We start from the raw sequence: 21,967 nt of genomic DNA, 5'->3' as shown, positions 1-21,967 counted from the left end.
TGTCTGGAAGTGGGTCATTAGACAGAGTGTAAACAGCTTATCTTTTTGTGAAGAGTTCTTCCCATTTTTGTTGTGTCTTTCTTTCACCGATACTCATCTGGTGACACCTAATCAGTGTTGTGGCAGGACGAATAGCTTCCAGCCGTCCTTACAGTGTCGTCAAAAACAACAGTTCCCTAAAAATCTCAGTGTGCGTGCCTCTCTCGCTCACACATGCTGTTCATAGCCTCTTGTCACAACACCATTTCTCCAGTAATTACCAGGGTGGCCGCCCTCCTACCGCCCTTAGATGGATGGGCTAAGCCACCATGGGTTCGACCCTCCAGCCATAACTCTACCTAGGACGTCTGCCGACTGCTCCTCACCGCTGTGGTGGCCCTCAGACAGCAAATTGGCCTCAAAGACAGAGAGAGAGAATATAGTTCTCAAACAAGCACACTGCTTAGCTCACAGAGAAACGGGCATGTCACCGTACAGACATGAAAGAGCATGAAGACAGACACGTACTCATTCACTTCCACTATTTGTCGTTTCTCCTGTCTCTGAGGAGTAATCTGTAATACAGACAGCCCTCTTGCCTGACCATTGGTCGGAGACATATTTTTCTTGCACACACACACAACACACACACACACACACACACACACACACAGTCTTGTATTTCTATCCTTGTGGGGACCTTCCATTGACTCCCATTCATGTCTAGCCCCTAACCCTGACCCTTACCCTAACCCTAACCCACACCACAACAAAGCCTAACCCTAAAGAAATGTTTTTGCACTTTTACTTTTTTCAGTAACAACAACATGGTCAAGAAAACACTGTTTCTCCTACTTAGGACCAGAAAAAGGTCCCCACAAGGCACGTCGTTCCACGTTTTGCTATCCTTGTGGGGACATTTGGCCCCAACAAGGATAGAAATACGAGAACACACACACACACACACACACACGCGCACGCACACACACACACATGCACATGCACACACAGAGGCACGCACACACACCGCTGAGATGATTTTGACAGGAGAATATGACTGAAGAGGAGTGGAGTGAAGATGAAGGGAAATGAGGAAGGAATAGCAGAGAGAAATAAACTGATAACTGCATGATGAAGGGTGATAACGTCAGGAAAGGAGGGAAATGGATGAAGGGATATTTGGATGAAGTGAGGCAGCTTGCAGATCAATACACAGATCCACAATCTGCATCCACGGGGCAGGCATTTTAAAAATGTCTGCAATTTCTTTGCTCCCATTCTCATCTTATTTGCAGTGAATTTTGCTTCAGTCCAGAAGATGGTGGTGGACTGGAGGCTGATGACCAAATCAGCTAACATCAATCCTTAAATGCATATGAATAAATGTTAAACAATAACATTTAAATGGTTTTGTTTATTAGTTTTGTTGTGTGTTGTATGTTCATTTATGAAGATTGACACATTGCATTTGAAGCATTATTATTATTTTTTTTTTTAATTGATGAAGTGAGGATGACTGCTGAATGCTGGCCCACTATGATTTATTCAAAACACAAAAATTAAAAAAAAAAAAAAATCAACTAAAAATTACTGCTCTCTACACTATTTTGACACCTAGTTGTTGCATTTTTTTTTTTTAGAAGTTTTCATTCAATTCGAATCTCCTCGTGCGTTTTAGATAAATTGTAGGTGAGATGTGACGAATACCATGACGTCACAGACAACAGAAAACTTACTGCATTTCCTTATTGTTTTACGTAACAACAGTCGAACTCCGTTGCGCGGCAGTTTAGGACGCAAGTCCTGTTTTTTTTTTTGTGTTTTTTTTCAGCACGTCCTGTTGCCTGGAGGTGACGGTGCTCTCGCTGTGGTTGTTGCCAGGACAACAAGTAAACTTCCCTCGGTGTCAACATGGCGGAGTTGCTGAGCCTCAACGCTGAAGTGGAAGAGTTTAAAAAAGAATATTTCTTCAGGAGCGGGTGAGTGAGTTTCATTAATAAATTAGATGTGAGCAGAGTAAGCTCTCCGTATGTTTGTGCATGCATTGTTGTCTCGCTAGGTTGGATGTTCAAACGCAATAACTATAATGTTTCTGCTTTATCACCTTTCTACCTCTCGCTGTGAACTTGTTGTCTGAGTTGACCAGCTGACCGGTCTCTGATTTTTGTGACATTATATAACTGCAACATGCTACAATACAATTAAATAACCAGACTGTATAATGTGGTATTTTATTTGCATGTCAGCCAAGCAGAGGAGGCCAGACAGAAGGAGAACCAGGCTCAGATCCGGATTCAGAGCTGGTTCACAACCTGCAAGGTGCAGGCTTGCTTGAGGTACATTGTGTGTGTGTGTGCGTGTGTGTGTGTGTGTGTGTGTGTGTGTGTGTGTGTGTGTGTGTGTGTGTGTGTGTGTGTGTGTGTGTGTGTGTGTGTGTGTGTGTTGATCAAACTGAATCTCTATAATCAGAAAGAAAAACTAAACTTATGGGGCTTCTTGATATGTCATAGATACACACCTGTGATATATATTTTATTTATTTTTTGTTATGTTTTGGTTGAAATTTTTATTGTGATAAATCACAGTGCGGAAGTCTATCAGGCATTGTAAAACATTTAAACAGGGTTTTAAGAGTTAATTTCGAGGGAAACCCTGTTAGTAGCTCACTCCCATAATCATCCCACTTCCAGAGCTTTGCAAATGGCCTCAAGGAATAAATGTGGCTTGCACTCTGTGCTCCTTTCACACACGGAGAAATGAATGTCTCTCTCTCTGTGCTTGTTCCTATACTGTGACCCCAGCACCATTCTGCAGGGTCAGCAGACAAACTTCCAGACAGTAGGTTAATTCAGATTACTTTAGTTAATTGATCAATGCGTTAAGTGGATAATTAGCAACAATTTTAGCTGCCTAAGTGCAACTCTGGGGTTGTGCTATCCCCACTATAAGCATTGATTTTCTGGGCATATAAATGGCCTTTTGGAAATTGATGGCCTCATTGGAGGCAGAGAATCGCAGTGGACTTGCATTTAGAGTATGTTTGAAGATGAATACAAATGTGTGCCGCTGACTAAAGGGGGTGAAAGGCTCATCGGACATGATCGAAAAGCCTGGAAGAGGCAAGAGCAGGAATGTTCTCTCTCTCTCTCTCTCTCTCTCTCTCTGTGAGTGTGTGTGAGAGAGAGGGTGAAAGAGAGCTTGTATTTGGAAGTGTAATGTTTCCCTGACCTTTTAATTTAAGTCCTTTTACAGCCCAAGATTTGTATGCAAAAAAAGGTCTTCTTTTCACTGTTTTCCCCATGAAGGAGCTCAGAGCTTGTAGCAGCAGTGGTCATTTTTGGTGTTTTTACTTTGCCACAAAAAAGAATAGTCCTTTTTAATTTCTTCCTCTGAATAGTCATTCATCATTAAAGAAACACACCTTTTCCTGCTTTTTAAAGCACTGAATTGGACAATATATGACAATAAACCTCCCAGCTAATGATCCAACAAAGAAATCTACTGTTTAATTTTCCTCTGAATAACTTTATCAGGGTTTTTCTTTGTTTGAGCTCCGAAGAATACTCGCCTAATTCTCTCTCCAACATGATTTTATTACAGCCATCTGCACAAGAAGGCGATCATTATACAGAAAATATGGCGGGGCTTCAGAGCAAGGGCACGTGTCAGACAAATGGTGAAGGTAAGCCAGTGCCTGGAACTGCTATAGATATATTGATTATGTTATGATAGCATGCATTAGAATTCAATTGCTATATTCCTAAGTCCCACCGTCTGACCTTAAGAAATATAATTCAGTCATTACACATTGGGAAATTAGCACTTAGGAAAAGTGATGCAATGTGATAAGGAATTCCATCTATATCACAATTCCTGGGATGCATTTAGAGAGAGTGTGGTAAGAAATGGAAAGAAGGAAAGAGTTGAGTGTGTGTGTGTGTGTGTGTGTGTGTGTGTGTGTGTGTGTGTGTGTGTGTGTGTGTGTGTGTGTGTGTGTGCGTGTGTGCGTGTGCTTTTTTGTAAAACAAGGCCCATTTTCGGCATATTGCCTCCAACTGCTTCTTAATTGAACAGATTGTTGATACCAGATCCAATACCCAGCGCTCTCACGTATAATTTTCCCCTGGATTGAGTTTTGTAAACGTATCACAACAAGCTATTTATCATGCCTGTAAATTGACTGTTTGCTAAAGCATAACTGCCAGCCGCCGTTTGGGAGGCGTTCAAGAAATGGAAGGGTGGGGTGTTGAAATAAACAATGAAGGATGTGTCACAATACACATATGGGATAACACGAGGCTGTTTGGTCTCATTTAGAAACAGACGAGCGCTAATTTGAATCACTCAAAATTTCCACAGAGCACTATTTTGAATTAGCCCTGAGAGATCCTGTCCTCCACTTCCTCCATCTCTCTCTCTCTCTCTGTACGTCTGTCTGTTCCTCTATTGCGAATCTTATCATGTGTAATGTGACTTGCACAAAGCCTCTTCTCAAAACATCAAGCTGAATTTACAACCTCCTTTCAAGTCTTTGTCTCCCCCCCTCCCATCCCCTCTTCCCTCTCTTCCCTGTCGTTATTAAAAAAGACGTGTTGAGATATGAATCCCTTTTATGGTCGACACTCCAGTTTGCTCCCGAAATGTGCCCCCAGTGGTCAACTGGCACATTTGGTGCGCGGCGGCTGGTTGAGTGCGTTGCTGAATATTCTCTGGCCTTTTGTTAGTCTCTACTGTGGCGGTGCTGTCATTGATTATGAAATCCAGAGGAGAGCGTTTGGCCGTCATACATCTCCATTAGCGCACTGCTTGACTACCATAGATTTTCTTGGCCCTTGTCTGCGTCGGTGTATTAAGAGAGTGCCGTTCTCCCCTTGATACAAAGTCCCACTAACCACTCTCTCTCTTTCTCTCTCTCTCCCTTTATCCTTTTCTCTCTTTCTTTCTTTCTTTTTCTCTCGCTCTCCCTCACCTTCTCACTCTTTCCCTCCATCGGAGCGACTTTTTCTGATTCCTCATGTCTCTCTTCCTTTCCCTTTCGCTCCTTTTCTGCCCCTCCCTCCCCCCTCCCCTCTTCAGTGGCCCTATCTGTGCTTCCTCTGTGCAATGTATTATGTATAAAGAGCTCTTTATCTTTGACGCCTGCTGTGGACAGATCAGAGGGCTGGGAGACAAGATGTAACACCATCTTTTCCTTTGTGTTCACAGGCGGCATATTTTATCATGAAGATGAATTTCTATGAGGAGATGGCGGTCAGGGTAAATATCACGACAGTGCCTTGGTGGGGGGACACTCTGTTGCTCTGTGTGGACTGTGAATGGCAGGCCCCATGAATAGCAGCCCATAAACACTTCATCGTACCACTTTATTGTAAAAAAAAACCAAACAAATCATAAATCATGCAAATCCCCTTACTGTAGCAAAGTTTTTTTTAATAATTTGTGATATTCTGGTGATGCACCTTGATCTGATAAGTCATTATCATGAGATTCAGATTAAAAAAGTTTTGTTTGGCACTTTTAAAGGTTATTATCATATGTCTCAGAACATTTTGATGGTCAGTCAGCAGTTTCCTATCTAACACTGTTCCACAATCCTCTGACTCCTTCATGTATTAGTAATGTCATACTTGTTTGCTAGTTTTACAGTCATTTATTGTTATTTTTTTATTCTGCCATAGAGCTTATTTCCATCAAATGTTCACTTTATCCTCTTAGCAGCTCCTACTGTTCAACTCATAAATCAAACCAGTGAGGCAATGACTGATGCTTTGGCATTTTTATGTGAGGATATTGCTCAGAAACCCTATATTTTTACAATTCCACATAGTTTTCTTTTCTGGCTAATGGTTTCACTCTGCCTAAACTATTAAAGCGTTTTACTGCTCAACAAAAAAATCCACTGGTGTTTATTGAAGAGGGTGTGCTGCTGGCCAGCTGGACAAAGATGTTTATTATGTTTTCATATTAAGTGGAAATCCTGGAAACTGTGGGCTTCAAGTTTTACACGCGATAGAAACCCAAACAAAAAAGAAAAAATAAGGTAACCACCCTGCCATTTTAATAAATGTCACATTAAAGGAGAGAAACATATACTGCAGAGCTGTGTAACTCAGCTGTTTAGGTCACAGGGTGAAATGGTAAAGGTGGTCTCACCATGTAGAGCAAAGCCGACGCTTTTGAAGACAGAAAAGAAGCTTTTATAACCCGTTTAAAATAACTACAATTTCCTCAAGGAAACAATAGAAGACCTAATGAAAAATTAGGTGAAAAGGATGGAAGGTTCAGTGGCTAACAGTGTAAGAAAGTATTGTATTTATACCCCCACAAGGGCCAAATGAGTCTTTTCTGTGCTTAGTATATTCTCTGTGTTTGTGTGAGATTTTTCCAGGTGCTCCAGATTTCTCCCACTGCCCTTGACCAATGCTTTGACCTCAGAAGTGGAGTTAGTCCCAGGGCACTGCACTGTGCGCTGCCCACAGCTTTTAAAGATATGGGGCAAATCCACAGACAAAATTGTCCAAACAGATCTATTACTTGTAACCTAAAACTTTGAAAAGTTAAAACTTGTAGTTAAAACCTATAAAACTTATTAAAACAAAATGGTTTGTTTCTAAAGCACTTTCTACACCAGGACCATTTTTATGATGGCACCTGTTGAAAGTTTCTTCTTCTATTTTTTTTTTATTTTAATATATTTAACTTATAAAGTGTGTTTACATTCAGCGATATCAAAGTCATTCCTTGTGACACATGACAGCAGTGTTTATTCAAGTGTGTGGAACTGACGACAAAAAACGCAGAACTGCATGAATGAAGGACATCTGTATTATTTTACTCAAGAAGTATTCATTGTGTAAATAGAGAGACAGGGAGAAACAAAGGGAGAAGCAATCATCTCTGAATCCCCTAGTGACATCGCCTTTGAATCAATTTTGACTCAATTCTTTTTTTTTTTCTTCTCTCCTGTTTTCTTTATCACGGTGTGGTAGCTAAAAGAGGATAATGTATTAAGGCCGTAATAGAAACCAGTGTTTACATGCTGCACCTCGGATTTGTATTAGATTCAACAGCATCGATTTCACTAGTCAACAAAGGTCAGCAAGAACTCGGGAGGCGGCAATTACTTTATTTAAAATTATCTATTGACTGGCAGATCAATGCTAATTCTCATTTTGCTCTTTGTTGTTTTTTCCCCATCCTCCACTCCTCTCATTCTCTCCTCTTCCCTCCTCTCATAGTGTGATTATTCTTTTTACCTGCCATTGTTTTAATCTCCTAATTAGTCTGAAGGACATCCGCCCCCTTGCTTTAAAATGGTCCACTGGTGTGCGTGGGTGTGTGGAAGCTAATCTGCTGCCTCCTCGATCAGTGTGGATTGATACAGTTAAATATATGGAGCTATGACAGTTGTCTGCCCCACCTTGGATTGTCCCACAGTCACTAGAAAGCAAAAAGAAGCATGATCTAAAAGTGGGCAGGCATTTTTTTTTTATTTTTTTTATTATTACTACTGCTACATTAAAATATTTCAATGCTTTATGGTTCCTCTGAGGTATAAGCAACAATGCAAAAAACACAGTCACAATCTCAGGAATGAGTTATGTACTGCTTCACATGCAGATGTTTTAGTGTCTCAAAAATGACACAGTATGCTTGAAAAGCCAAGAAACGGCTTCGTTTGCTTTTAATGCACAATGAGCACACAGGTGTTGTACTCCCAGTTTCCTCCTGACAAACAGCCTTGTAAGAAACACTGTCTGTAATCCCTCGCAGATCCAGCGGAGATGGAGAGGGTTTTTCGTGAGGAAGTATATCCACAACTTCTCTGCACGAAAAAGTTACCTGGACAGACTCGCTGTGAAAAATAACCTTGTCAGGTAAGAATAAAGAGAGGCTTAAAAAAAGTAACAATTTAACAATACCTTCTTTTTCAATTGGCTGTTTTTTTTATTACTATCTCAAAAATCTTAAGGTACAATTATTGTTTTTATATTTCTTCATAATGAATAGGAGTCAGGTCGGAGGAATGGAAATGGAAGGGAATGAAACAGGGACAAAGAGAGAGAGAGAGAGAGAGAGAGAGAGAGAGAGGTCCTTTAAAAAGCTTGAGGCAAAGAGAGAGAGAGAGGTGAACGATGTGAAGAAATTAAAAATTAGCCTCTGATTTGAACCGCAGCACGTGCATTAATAAAACATCCTGTGCTCCGGGGCTTACTGCTAGAGATACGCCATCTTTTATTTTTGACAAAAAAAACCATCACGTTTAGCTAATAGTCACGTTCCTAATGTTGCTAATATATTTTACCCAAAAATATCTTTAGGCTTCTGCTAAAATTAAATGTAAATTTGTTAAAGTGCTCCTTGGATCACTGACTTCCCCCCTCACTTCCCCAGCAGCGTTCCACCTTTACGGCGTGCTCCTTGCCCCTTGTGGAGGAAGGAGAAACGAGTCCATCAAGAAAGTGTTTCCGCTGTAGTGTCAGAGCACACAAAGCAGACTTAACCAAATATACAGCGCTACATTCAATATTCTGACACTTTTAACCAGTCAGTGACACTACTGCCCTTAACATCTCCTATTTAAATTTGACCTTTTGGTTCTAAAAAGTTTGTAGAATTAAAACTAAGTTTTAATGTAACTTAACCATAACTTGAGTTGTGAAAGCCGGTGTTTATAGGTTGAACGCTGCTACTTAATGTTTGGACAGTGAACATTTTTGAACATCTTTACAGAAAAGAAGTCTTGGTTTATTTCCATTTGTTTCAAAAGCATTATGCAAATTTCAAAATATATAAGTAAACATCCTGAGGCGAAAAAAAAAATTAAGAATTAGGAAAGTAAAATGAAAAATTCTCTTTAATTTTCCAGGTTTCACAAGTCCTTCGGCTTTATTTTCAACTGTGTGACATCTCTCTCCTCTCTGTCATGCACACACACACACACACACACACACACACACACACACACACACACACACACACACACACACAGCCCCTCCTCCACATTGGTCTCGGGTGTTGAGGTCACTTTCGCTCCAGTTAATCACATGTTTATTTAGTGCTGCTGGGGTCACGATCAATTAACGCCATGCCGGCGTTTATTTAAAATATCCCTTCCGTGTTAGCTGCTGAGCCCTTGGATCGCTCGCCGGCTGATCACTCACCCTGCAAAGGTCTGCTTTTTAATCCACCAGCACACTCCATCCCTCCTTAAGTCTTTCTGTCTGTCCAAACCGCTGCATAAATTATTCAAAGTTGGACTAATGGTCTCCATTTAGTGAGGCTGATCAGCTGTGCATGGTAATGATTTAGAAGTAATACATACACTGCCAGGCTTCTCTCTATCTTTCCTCACTCTGTCTGTTTTTCAGTCTTTTTTCTTTTTTTTTTTTTTTGGTCACGGCGGATTTCCCCAGCATAACACTATCTGCGTCATTTCATTAGGTACAGCATCCAACTTATCATGTCACTTATACCCTCCATTTCTATTCACTGCCCTCTCTCCACCTCCCTTTCTTAATCTCCATCTCTTGGAACTCTCTTTCTCCCTCTCTTTTACAATCTATTTTGATCTATATCTTTCTCGGCGTCTCCCTCAGCCACAGGTTCACTGTGCCTCACTGTCCATCCTCATTCATCCTTCCTCTCCTTCTGCATAGCCTAATGAAGTCAGGACCCGAGCGCAGTCTCCACTCTACCACAGTTTTCCTTGATACCCCAACAATTTATCACTTTGTCAGGGAGACACTTAAAGTTCCTGGGCTTTAATAAGAGTATGCAGTGGGACAATGGGGGCAATTAGGAAAGCGGAGCAAGCCCGCTTTGCATATTTACTAAATGTGCTGGTGTCATCGCTGCTGCCACTAAAACGGCCTGTTGACTGCATGAATTATTCCCCTATCTGCAATAAACAGCTGGGCAATTATTACTGCCATAATCAGATAAATAGTACTGTCTGTATTCCCGCAACAACAAGGCAAAATATTTTAACTTACCCTAAACAGTATAAAAAGCGGTCTCCTGGCTGAGCAACAACAGATTTTTTTTTTCCTTTCCTCCTAGTGCTGTGCTTTCTCTCTTCCTCTCTCTCCCATTTTCCTGTCTCCCTTTACTCCAGCCTTCTTCGTTCCTCCCTCTCTTGTGTCCCTCTCAAGGACATTCATGAAAGGAGAGCTGCTATGGTGGAGAGAGTGCGGGCCTGCCCTGCGATCACTCTCCACTTCTATGCGTCAGCTTCTCTTTTGCTGCTCCTTCCTTCTGATCCAGTTTGGGTGCAGACAAGTTCACTTATTCTTTGTGATTGGATTTATATGTTCAGTGTGTGTGTGTGTGTGTGTGTGTGTTGAAGTATAATTTGGGTGCACTGCTTTCCCTGTCTCCTTAGGAAATTACTTTTCTGAGTGAAACAATGGTGAAAAAAGTATTTAACTTTTAGAAGAATTTGCAAATCCTTCTTTTTCTTTTCACAGTTCAAGAAATATTGCACTTGTCATTGTTTTTTTTTTTTTTTGTTTCTTCTTCCTGTTTTTGCCACTCCAGTGAATAAGTTGATCAGTCAGTCGCTTAAGTGGAAAGCCCGTGTTAAGAGGATGTTAAAGGCTCAATACATTGAGCTGGTCACTGTCTAGATTGACTACCTGAACACTCCCTCCCATGCCGGCTATTGAATCATTCAATTGGAGCAATTAAAACAGGCAATCAGGTCAAGCCTCTCTTAAATATTTAGAACTTGGCCAATTAGCGGCTCTGGCACTGGCCCGGGCGACCGTAGGTGTGGCCTGCTGTCCCACAATGCCTCACTCTATGATATCCCATCAATCCCTGATGCCCTGTTGTGAACTAGATGGTAAATTATTGAGGAAGAAGTGAGAAATATAGTAGTAGTATATTAGGCATTTAAATAAGTTAAAAGTCCAGGGTGAAAATGTCAGTGGAGGTTTAAGTCATTTGAGGGTGGTTTTGCTTGTTCAACAGTTCAGCAGCTGTCAGACGTACGCTGTAGTTACAGAGTTTGTACCATGTTTCATGTTATGCAGGAGATGATACACAGTGAGTGATTTAATATAGTATATTTTGATATATATTTTTTTAATTCTGGAAATTTTTTCCAAAGCCTCACTGTAGCTTCACTATCATGCTATATTGCAAAAGTAGTCATTTTTAGTAGTCAGTAGTCATTCAAAAATGCTGCAAAATATCATCAGAATAGAGAAAAAATGTTTTTCAAGCTTGAAACACTTTTTTATCTTGTAAGAAAAAAGTTTGATGTGTTGATAATCACTGAGCATCATCATTGATCTTGAAAAGCAATGAGCAAATGATTGGTGGCAGAAGTTTGTGATATGTAAGTTAATACATTTAACTTTGATACTTTTGCTACTTTTGTTACATAATACAAAAAATGGAAAATTCACTTAATGTCTTCAGTCAATAGGATATCTGTATTCCGGCTGTATGTAATGGATGATGAATGTATTCTGAGCCGATGTACATATTTATGTCCAAACAAAACAAAAAAATGTTGGGAGTTTTTTTAGGGCATTGCAACATCTAAAGCATATCTTTTTTCATAGGTTTTTTTTTTTTTTTTTAACTTGACATCACTGACTCATGCTGCATTTTTTTCCCCTCCTTTCACTTTTCCTCTCACTTTAACATACACGCACGCACGCACACACACGAATGCACGCACACTCACACACTCGCAGGGCCTGAGCCGTTTGCCGAAGAGGGCTAATGAGGGTTGTATGTTGTGGCGGCTGGTTGGGTCGACACAGATCGAGGTGCCTTCAGCCGTTACAAATCTGTTTGGCTTTTGTCCACTACACAGCAATTAATAACACTGGAGCTGGGGGCAGGGAAGCAAAGGTCACCCATTCAGTGTAACACACACACACACACACACACACACACACACACACACACACACACGCGCGCACGCACACCAGGCACAATCTTTTGCTCAGAGAGATGAAAACAGGTCCTGACCCCCGAAACATTGCCAGTCAATTTTTAATGTGATGTTAATACATAAGCAAGCACAAATATGTAGATATGCTCACAGGCACCGAACGGTTTGTGAACCACACTGCCCCACAATAAACCAGAAGTTTATTTCTTACGTTTAATAAGTAATATCCCTGTTAGCCAGGTGGACAAATAGAGGCCAAGCAACCTCAATATTTATCCAAACTATATTAAATTACTTTGCTTAATGGTACATATGCATGTTTACACTTGCTTTTTTTTTTTCTGCCTACACACACGCAGGCTCAGTGCTCTGTATATTTCATTTATTTTGTAATTTAATCTGGTACTGAGGAAGGAATGGAAATGCAAAGGCAATGAGAATGTGTTGGGATTTCTTTTTAAATGTCAATCGCTGCAGGATGTGTTACCTCACATTACAGACGCACTTTGGATATCTTGATTCCTCTCTGGAGCCCTGTAATTGAAAACTAAAGTTGTGTGGGAAACAAAGCGTTGAGAGGAATTAGAGGGAAAAGAAAAGAGAGATAGGAAAAGACAAAAAGTCATCGGATTGTTGATGAGCTATGGCTAAATTCTTATTGGTATTGCACTTGTGGAATTAGATTGCTTTTACTCCTGCTTTGTGTGTGTGTGTGCGTTCACATTATCATGGCATGTGTGTTTTAGTAATTGTTTCCAATCCTCCTTTTAAGTTATTGGCCCCTTGTAACAATAAAGCTGCGTGATTGTGGAATGAAATTGCTGTGTATGGGGTTTTAATGCATCCCATTTAGCCAGCTTCGCTTAACAGATGTCACGGACAGACCTGTCCTGACTGCGGTGATGAAATATATCCATCATCCTCCCACTTATAGCCTCTCACGTGCTCACTTTGCTTTTTTCCTTCTATGCAAAGTCTCATTGCTCTGTTTTCCTCCCACAGCTCCTCCGTCTTTCCATGTCTGCCTCACTGTGATTAGACAGTTTGGGGTTTTTTTTCTCTGTCTCTTTTTTTTTTTTTGTTCATCTGAAGGGCAATTGAGGGAATTCAGTTTCATAACAGACATCTGTGTTTTAAATGCACACCAACTCTTGCAGAGTGCATGCCCACTTGAGAATTACACAGAGCAGCCATAACATTAGGGTAAAATCGGTCCCTGTATGCTGCCAAAACAGATGTGAGCCATCGAGGAATGGTCTTCACCGATGTAGATGTGTTTTGGTGTCTGGCACCAAGATGATCGAGGAGTAGATTTCAAGACAAAGAAGTTTTAATACGGAGGCTCCATATGACCACTTGTGCATCAACTTTGAGGACAAAGTGTTTTCTTGTTGCCAAATATATTTCACCTACCAAATGGTCTCACACCAGTTATCTCTAAGTCACTGCCATGAGGTCATAATGTTGTGCCTTGTTGGTGTGTATTTTAAACAAGCATAACATAACAATTTAATTTGATCGTTCAAATAGTCTTTCAAATAACCAGTAATGTATCATGTGGAGGTGAAATGAAAAAAGCATGATTTGATCACATTTAATCATGACCAGACATGTTCCAGGACTCTGAGTATGAGAAGGTACTGTGCCAGTTTAGACCAGCTGACTACAACTGAAGGCTGCAAATTTCCACATTTTTTGTTTGCATGGAATAATTACGGAACTTATTTCCTCTCACACACTTCACATGTACATCAACTATAATTCAAAAATGATTTTAAGTCTTTTCTGTTCTCTTGTAGGAGGGAGCTTGACGAGCTCGAGGAGCTTGAGAAAAGAGAAAGGAGCTGTTTGGAGAAGATAAAAGAGCAGACTGCCAAAGTGTACCAAGCTCATCGGTTACACCATCTCCTCAGCACAAAGCAGGTCAGTCAACAACGTCTTTAACAGAACCCATACAGACACCTGCCACATGCAAATCATATATTTTGATTCTTTGCAAACAAAAAAAATAAACATGGCCACTAAAGGTGTCGGAAATGTACAGTCAGAGTCTTGCTGTCGGAATCACAGTTTGACTCACTCAAACTTGCATTGGTGACTTCAGTCATGGGTGAATTTGAAAAAGTTTGCTGATCATGGATGTACATACGGTATGTACAGCGTGATTTGTGTTCAAGGCAGCATCCACTGACGCACAGTATCAGCATGTACCTACATGGGAGGACACATGCTCAGCTAAAAGTGCAGGAACTCACAAAGGCACTGAGATGAAAACTACTTGACACAAGTTCTTTGGGAAAACAGTTACAGAGAAAAAAAATCAGTCATTGTTCTTTCCTTTTGTAAACACAAGTGGGCTGTGTGGTGTTGAGTTGTGTGTGTGTGGACACATGAGTTAGTAGGTGTCCTCATGGCTCTTCTGATGTGCTGAGTGTAGTATTTTAGTGTTTCCCCGGGCACAGGTGTGTGTGTGTGTGTGTGTTTGTGTGTGTGTGTGTGTGTGTGTGTGTGTGTGTGTGTGTGTGTGTGTGGCATCTACGTATCTCTGTGACTCCCTACTGGGATCATAATGAAGACAAAGCACACTGGTCACTGTTGATTCAGCACCACCGGTCCTCTCTCTCTTTCTTGCTCTCTTGCTTTTTGCGCTCTCTGTCTCTCTCTCTCTTCCTCCTTTTTTCTTTCTTCTTTCTATCTCTCTCTCCCTCTCTCTCTCTTTCCAAGCTTGTACGACCAGCATCGTCATCATCTAGTCTCCTACCTACCGGTAATTTCTAAAGGTATGAGGTGTTCACCTCTGACAAATACTCGCTCATAGCTGCAAATTATTCTTATTGTGGAGACATTGGCTCACACAGGCTTGGCATTTTGTTGAATGTTGCTTTGTCCTTTACATGTTTTAGGAATGTCAGTGTTCATGTACGAGCATTGGTCCTGTTCTGTCTCTCAATAAAAAAAGTGGTTAAAATATGAAGACACCAATGGGAAAGAAAGCATGTCGGAAAGTTTATGTGCTCCACCTGTCCTCTGTCCATCTCTTTTTCTCTTTCTCTCCACAGCTCTTTCTTTTTCTCTGCATATGGTAGGGGACTCTTTCCCTTCGTAGCTCTGACCTTGTCAACAGTGAATAGATGGCTCTCCCACACAGTTCATCCTTCCTCACTTCTCGGACCTCAGCCCACACACACACACACACACACACACACACACACACACACACACACACACACACACACACACACACAGTCACACACAGCTTACCAAAAGGCCCCAAGTCCCTCTGACAGAGACAGAGAAGCTGTGTTCCTGAGGTCAACATCATTGCTCTTCCAGTAGCTAGGTTGGTACATTTGGGCTTATGTGTGTTGTTTGTGTTTGTCTGCACGCACATGTGTGTGTGTTTCTGTGTGTGTCGTCATTTGTGGCAACATTCAAGTCTCAATATGTCGCGAGCCGGCCTTATTTTTTGGGGGTGCAAAATTATTATGTACAATTCATTCCTAATTCAGGGAGTTTAATCCTAATTTGAGTGTCTGGCACTTGTTAAAGTAACTATAAGTGGTCAGTTATACATTTTACACACATTACTGTCATCTGCTGATGAACAAACGTCACAGAGTGAGCACCACACAAAGTAGTCCTCACTCAGATGCTAACCCAGACTGCGTGCTTCACCACCATACCTCTCCTGTAAGTTCACTTCTTCATCACAAACTCAACACAACCAATCCAAATTGTCTAAATGCTTGTTAGTTTTACTTAAACACATTTCCTGCTCTTTATAGTGGTAGTCTCCTCATGAACAAAATTAATTTTTTATGACTCCATATCAGTTTTAAATCTGACACCCTGATACATGAAAAAAAAATGTAAAAAAAACTCATTTAGACTGAGACGAGACACACACTAATGTCGACTTCTGTGAGAATCACAGTTTTGTGCCTTGAAGTCCACGCCTTCTAACTTGGTTTTATTGTAGTGTGTTGTTTGGCGCTTTCCCCTCACTGCAGTAATATGTGCAGTTAGCAGGTGGCCTTTCTTTCCCTGCTTGTGTGAGCTCATTAAATCGTGTAGTTGTCGTAGATTTCATGTGCTACATACATTTTTTATGAACAGTTTCCTTGTCGACAGAATAAGAACATTCTTAATGTGAATCTGTCTATAATGCAAATTGTTTTGTAATAACAGCTGTACTAATCTCTCGTTTGTTTCATATTTCACTTTCCTCCTCAGCGCCCAGGAGTCTTTATGTCTCCATTCAGCACCGTCCCCCATGAGATGGAGTTACTACTGAGGCAGGTCAAGTACCAGGCGCCGACCAAGTTGGCCTCTAGGGGCAGTGCGTGTCCCATGGGCATCCCTGGCTCAACTGACCCCAGTTTCACTGAGACTCTCAAATCCCCGTGGATGAAAACTACACGAACCTGCTGCTCCAGGCCTGCACTTCCTCCCATCACCAGCAAGAAAGATCAGGTGATGATGGTCAACGCTACTCCTCTATCACACATAAACAGATATAGAAACAGTGCGCCGACGCATTTAGGACAAAGGACAAGTGAAGACTGAGGCAGAAGAATGGAAAAAAGAATTAGAACATGGGAAATAGAAGAGAGCATTATTTTAGAAAGTGTCATACTAATTATTAAAGCCCCGCCGCCTCCCCCTGTTGCCCCATGAGGGATGGTCCTTAATGAAAGCAGAGATCCTTTAAAACTCTTTCTAAAGAAGGATGACATCATTAAAGCATGGCAGACTGCCCTCTCGGGGGCCACTGCACAGAGCCGTTTAGTGCCTGTATTTCACTGAGCGCTATGAGTAACTGTGTGTTATTATCAAATGTTTGCGTGTGTGTGTGTGTGTGTGTGTGTGTGTGTCTGTGTTGGCTATTCATGACAGTATCTATGTTGAGAAGTCTTACCTGTGAGGACAAAACGCCAGTCTCCATGGGGACATTTCAGAGGGCAATGAAAATATGTCCATGTTTTATTTATATAGCATTCATAGCATTTAATGCACTCAGATATAGCAGCTTTATCAATTATGAATAAAATGAAACAATGATACAGTAATACTTGTTTTCTCCTTTTCCAAAACACACATTGGGCAAGGTGGTGGCTTTTTTAGCACAAATCATACGGGTGTTTCATGAAACCTCAATAATTGATTAAGCCAGGATTTTCAGGATTTGATTTGATTTGGATTTAAATTTGGATTTGGAGGTGCAGAAGTCACCACAGTGATTTATTTTGTGCAATTAATCTACTTCTTTTTTCTGGCGTGCTACAGTGAGTTGAGAACAAGCCCTTTTTTGGGGGGAGAGGGGGTGGTTGTCCCAAATCTTGTTTGCAGATAATTAACTTCCTAAAACTAACCATAAAAATACACATGCGAACTAAAAAAATCAAAAAGAGTGACTAATTAGTTTTTATCATGCTTGTTTCCACAAAAGGGGAAGGCACATAGGCGATTATGTAATTATTGATGGTCCAATTATGCTTTCTTCAGCTTCAGTGTTCCATAATGGTATTCTTTAATGGAAAAAAATGCAGTTGTTTCATTGTTAGAAATTACCATTTTGAACAGTCGCTCATTAACTGTGATCGTATAGCTGTTACAAGTGTCTGCTTCATTCAGTGCTAACAGTGTTTAAACTCTTTGAGTGGTGCAGTAAAGCAGTGTGACAGTTGAACTGGAGCTAATTGCACATTTCTCTTGGCTGTTACAGAGTAAGACATTATATTACAGTACAGTACGATAAATCACAGACAGCTGTGCGTTTGTTACCAGAAGTTGTGCATTTTTCTCCGGGCGTGTGTGTGCACACATGTGCAAGCTGATGACTTGATGAGGAGCCATTTTACCATTTGTGTTATTTACGCTCTGTAGCTCTTTATGGCAAAGTACTTTCCCTATTATTAGTTTCAAGTAATGTAAAACATAAGTGAGCAGAAATGAGGCGTGGATTTGTCTTACTTTATTAGCTGCACTTGACATACATCTATCCAGCCGGCATGGTGAGGGGAGTTCATTAACAGTGTCCACAATGTCTGTGCATGCCTGTTCCCCCTACCTCTGCCTCTCTGTCTGTCTCCGATGTATGTATGTATGCGTGCGTGTGTGCGCGTTTGGGTGTGTCACGAGTGCAAGAAGTCCCCGTCTCTTTCTTCCGTGCTCGCCCCGCACTCCTCCATCCCTAGTGTGATAACTATCTAGTGGTGATGGATAAGGTTGAGGTGCTGGCTGTGGAAGTGGTCAGGGCAGGCCACTGATCCCGTGGTGATAGGAGCAAGGACAGGGTCCCTGTCCCTCCCTCTATCGCTCCCCACATTCTCCCTCCCTTTTTTTTTTTTTTTTTTTAACAGCAAACAACAACTGAAGGTCACCTTAAACAAAGCAAAACATTCAAGTTAATCTGCACTCTTCAAAGTGTACACATAACTTTAATGTCAAATATTTATTTGGTCTTATTTCATGCTGCAGTTAATAATTGATGATAAAAATGAAATACTTCCTATTTATTATCCATACTCGTGTGTGTTGGGTTGGAAAATGTCGGCTGAATGTCTAAATTTAAAGTAACCAGCTTTGCCTGACTTGTGGCAGTGCCGTACTCTTGCATTCATGCAGTGAAACAGTATCTATTGGACGAATGAGTTTCAATGTCCTGTGTTGTAAACATAATAAATACAACTAAAATCATATTATCCAAAGGGGAAGTGTCAGAGAAACGTAAGGTTCAGCCATGAGAAACCCAAAAACTTGTTGTTTAAAATGACTTCTCTTTGTCTTTGTAAATTTGAGACATATCAGAAACATCTGAAAGCCATCGCTCCAGGGAAGGCATCGCAGTGTCAGCTGCACAACAAATAAGATGACAGACAGCTGTTTAAAGTTGAGGTGACTTGTTTGTGAAATTGAATCCCAAGAAATGTGTGTGGCGTCTTGGATGAGTTGAGTCACACCAGGAAAAGACTTATGTTTTGCTTTTCAGTATTTCCTGTGCTCCTTGAAAGTATTAAAGAGAATCCATTAGTTCATCTTCTAGACAGACTTATTCACAATAGGTTGTGGAGTCCCGGAGCTGGTTCCAGCTGACTATGGGCCATGGCAGGGCACATCCTGGACAGGTGATCCAGAAAAGTCTCACAGAAAAGCCTAGTCCGGACTTGAACTGGGAAGAAAGAGTGCTAACCACCACGTGTGATGCTATGTGTGTTATTACAATCACGAATGACCAGGATGGCACTTGTTCCACATTTTATGACTCTTTGTCCCTCACCCTGCATCTTTTTTCTTTTGCTGTTATATTCTCTTAGTTGTTCCTCTGTCATGTGTGTGGGCTGTACCAGAAAGGCACAGTGGTCAGTGTTTAGCTCATACTCTGTCTCTCTGTCTGTTATATCTCCAGGATCTTCTCAGAAAGCCAGGGGAGATGTGGGGGCAGCGTGTGCATTGTCCTGACATGATGTTGTGCCTTCAGACCACGTACACACACCTGGAGGAGGCCCAGAATCAGCGACGGCAACACGAGTCAGAGAGACTCAAACTGTGACGGTGCAATAGGCACACAAGAAAAACTCACACACGACACGAGATTGAAAAAACGTGTTCATAAACACATGCTGTCAGAATTTTAAAAAACTGGTGCTATGGCTAAATTGTAGAGTATTGTTTGACTGGATGTCAAAAAGCACATCAAGGCAACCACAAAATGTAACCTTACGCAGTTTGCAAACTGGAAAAGATTAAAATATCAAACAGGCATACGAATCCCACCCAGTCCCTATTACACAGAAAGCCGGGGACAACAAAAACATTGTCCCAACATATCAACAAAGATAAAATGAATAAAAATAAAAGATTTCTTGCTTATTAAGTCATTTGGTGGTAGCGGGACAAAAGGCTGATAAAGCTTGGAGCAGCAAGAAAGTGGATGGTCTTTAATACTGTAATCAGCGAAATGAGTGTGTAAGAAGGATCAAACAGAGGGTTAATAACGGTGCTTCACACTCACTTGCATACAGCGGAGCAGATTAGCCTGCCAGTGGTAATGAGTTTACTGTCTGTAGTGGACACACACGTGCATGATTCCTAATTAAAACTAGAACAGGCGTTGAACTAAAGTAAGGAGACATTATTACACTATTTATCGTAAACTGACAGAGTGATTTTGAATCCATCGCTAAGCACAAAGTGGTGAGTTTTGATAGAAATAATGTGCACATTTGCAACTGTGATTCAATGACTAAGCTTGTGACTGTGTTCCACGCAAACAATATGCATGTTGTCATTTAAACACATGCCAATCTTTTATGAAACATTCAAGAAATGTGTGTGCGTACGTGCGTGCATGTGTGCGGACACACAGATTTAAAAGTGCAGATTTAATAAGACCCATAATGTAACAGCTTGGCAATCTCGTAACAAGATATTTGATCCATTACCATACGAACAATTGCCAATAATGTCATGTTATTACTTGATTTAATTTCAAGCTGCTATCATTTATTAAATATATTTAATATGAAAACATTTTTTTAAAGAAAAAGAAGAAACTTGTTTTAAATCTGTGTTCTGATAGCTGTTTTGACCAGTTTGCAACAAAGTAAATCAGTGTCAGGTAAAACCATGGCTGGAGCTTGATCGTACAGCAACCTCACGATGCAGTGTTCAGTTTAATCGGACTAATATCTCTCATTTCTTTATGGCGTTTCATGAGTTTGAAATGAAAGGTATAATTCTGGCCTCAAAGAAAAGAGGGAAAACAGAGAAGCGGCGCAACCTGAACCTTTCAAATTGTCTTGCACAAATTTGTCAAAAGTGACAGCAATTTAATAAATCGCCACTCTCCACCACACACATATGTACTCCCACCCACATGCATACACACAATTCCCAGCTCTGCCCTCCACTGCCCCCTCTCCATGTATACGTAAATGAGGTGTATGTATGGGTGTGTGTGAGTGTGTGTATGGGTACGTTAGTGAGAAAATGTGTGTGCATGGGCCCTGCGGTCTGGTCCAGGCATTAGGTAATTGACTGTGTCTTTGCTCAAGGCCTTTCATGGATCACCGTCCTTTATTAGCTCACTTCCCAGCACACACACTCACATACACAAGAGCTCATACCCTCGCACACACACCCACACACACACACACACACACACACACACACACAAAGTTCCCAGCAGCTCCACCCCAACCCCTTACTCCCCACCACCAGCACCCAGAACCAATTGTCCGGAAACAAGGAGTGAAACAAGAGGGGGGGAGGGGGGAAGAGAGAGAGAGAGAGAGGAATGAACTAACACGGCCTCAGGAAGTGGAGATAAATAAGTATGGGGAGTGAGTGGGCGGGTGAACGGGGGTCTCCGGTCTCCTCCACGTGACAACAGAGGCTGGGGACGTGAAATGAGTTTGCTTGGTACAGTTTGGAGTGTCAGGAGAGAATGTTAATAGCAATGCCAAAATGAAAGCCATCAGGGACAACATGACTTATCAGGAAACTTCACGCCACCACTCATCACTTTGTAAATACGCAATACGCATATCATTTAGAAGAAACCTATCAGAGGTCACAATGGGAAATTTTCAAAGAGAAATAAAGTACGATTACTGCAATTACTTCTGTGTAAAAACTGTCATCAACTTCCTTGAGATATGTGTGAGGGAATTGTGAGTGTGTTATTATCTCATTATGAACATTATCACTTTGACTGCTGCTGTTTCTCCTGCTATGGTCATTCAGTAACAATTTCATACCCGTCTTTTGAACATTTCCAGGTAGTTTAACCTGTGTTTTTAGACCAAGATGATATTCTGATTGCACTTTGGTTTGTGTGACCCACTATACTCTGGTCTTCATATTCATTTTTTACACATTTGTGTTTCTCCAGCATTGCACCAAAACATCTGTGTTCTTGTTATCTTGTATTTTATTTGTAAAACATCTTTGGATCTTTTCTGTAGCAGTGCTGGCTCAAATCCCTTAAGTTATTGTGACAATTCTGACACATTCCTGATTTTAACAACCAAAGAAGCTAAGTGTATGCAGGTGCCTGTATGCAAGCAAGTTACT

The 21,967-nt window shown here is 41.0% G+C and overlaps 1 protein-coding gene across 1 annotated transcript; it reads left to right on the top strand.

Moving 5' to 3' along the window:
- The first annotated feature begins 1,890 nt into the window (after positions 1-1,890).
- Positions 1,891-19,442, top strand: spata17 (spermatogenesis associated 17). The gene is made up of 8 exons (XM_030094309.1): positions 1,891-1,958; positions 2,226-2,315; positions 3,580-3,661; positions 5,185-5,235; positions 7,753-7,856; positions 13,690-13,813; positions 16,124-16,363; positions 19,299-19,442. Exons 1-8 carry the CDS (start codon positions 1,891-1,893, stop codon positions 19,440-19,442), a joined length of 903 nt encoding a protein of 300 aa, XP_029950169.1.
- The last annotated feature ends 2,525 nt before the right edge of the window (positions 19,443-21,967 follow it).

Source organism: Salarias fasciatus, chromosome 1, assembly GCF_902148845.1.
Source record: "Salarias fasciatus chromosome 1, fSalaFa1.1, whole genome shotgun sequence".
NCBI lineage: Eukaryota > Metazoa > Chordata > Actinopteri > Blenniiformes > Blenniidae > Salarias > Salarias fasciatus.
The sequence above is the reverse complement of the archived record's forward strand: the minus strand, read 5'-3'. Positions and strand labels throughout refer to the sequence as shown.

Bases quoted from the DNA above. Each gene is read 5' to 3' on its own strand.
- spata17 (XM_030094309.1), top strand. From the start codon at position 1,891: ATGGCGGAGTTGCTGAGCCTCAACGCTGAAGTGGAAGAGTTTAAAAAA. The intron at 2,316-3,579 runs GTACATTGTGTG...ATTTTATTACAG, and splicing joins AAGGTGCAGGCTTGCTTGAG to CCATCTGCACAAGAAGGCGA. The intron at 13,814-16,123 runs GTCAGTCAACAA...TTTCCTCCTCAG, and splicing joins ATCTCCTCAGCACAAAGCAG to CGCCCAGGAGTCTTTATGTC.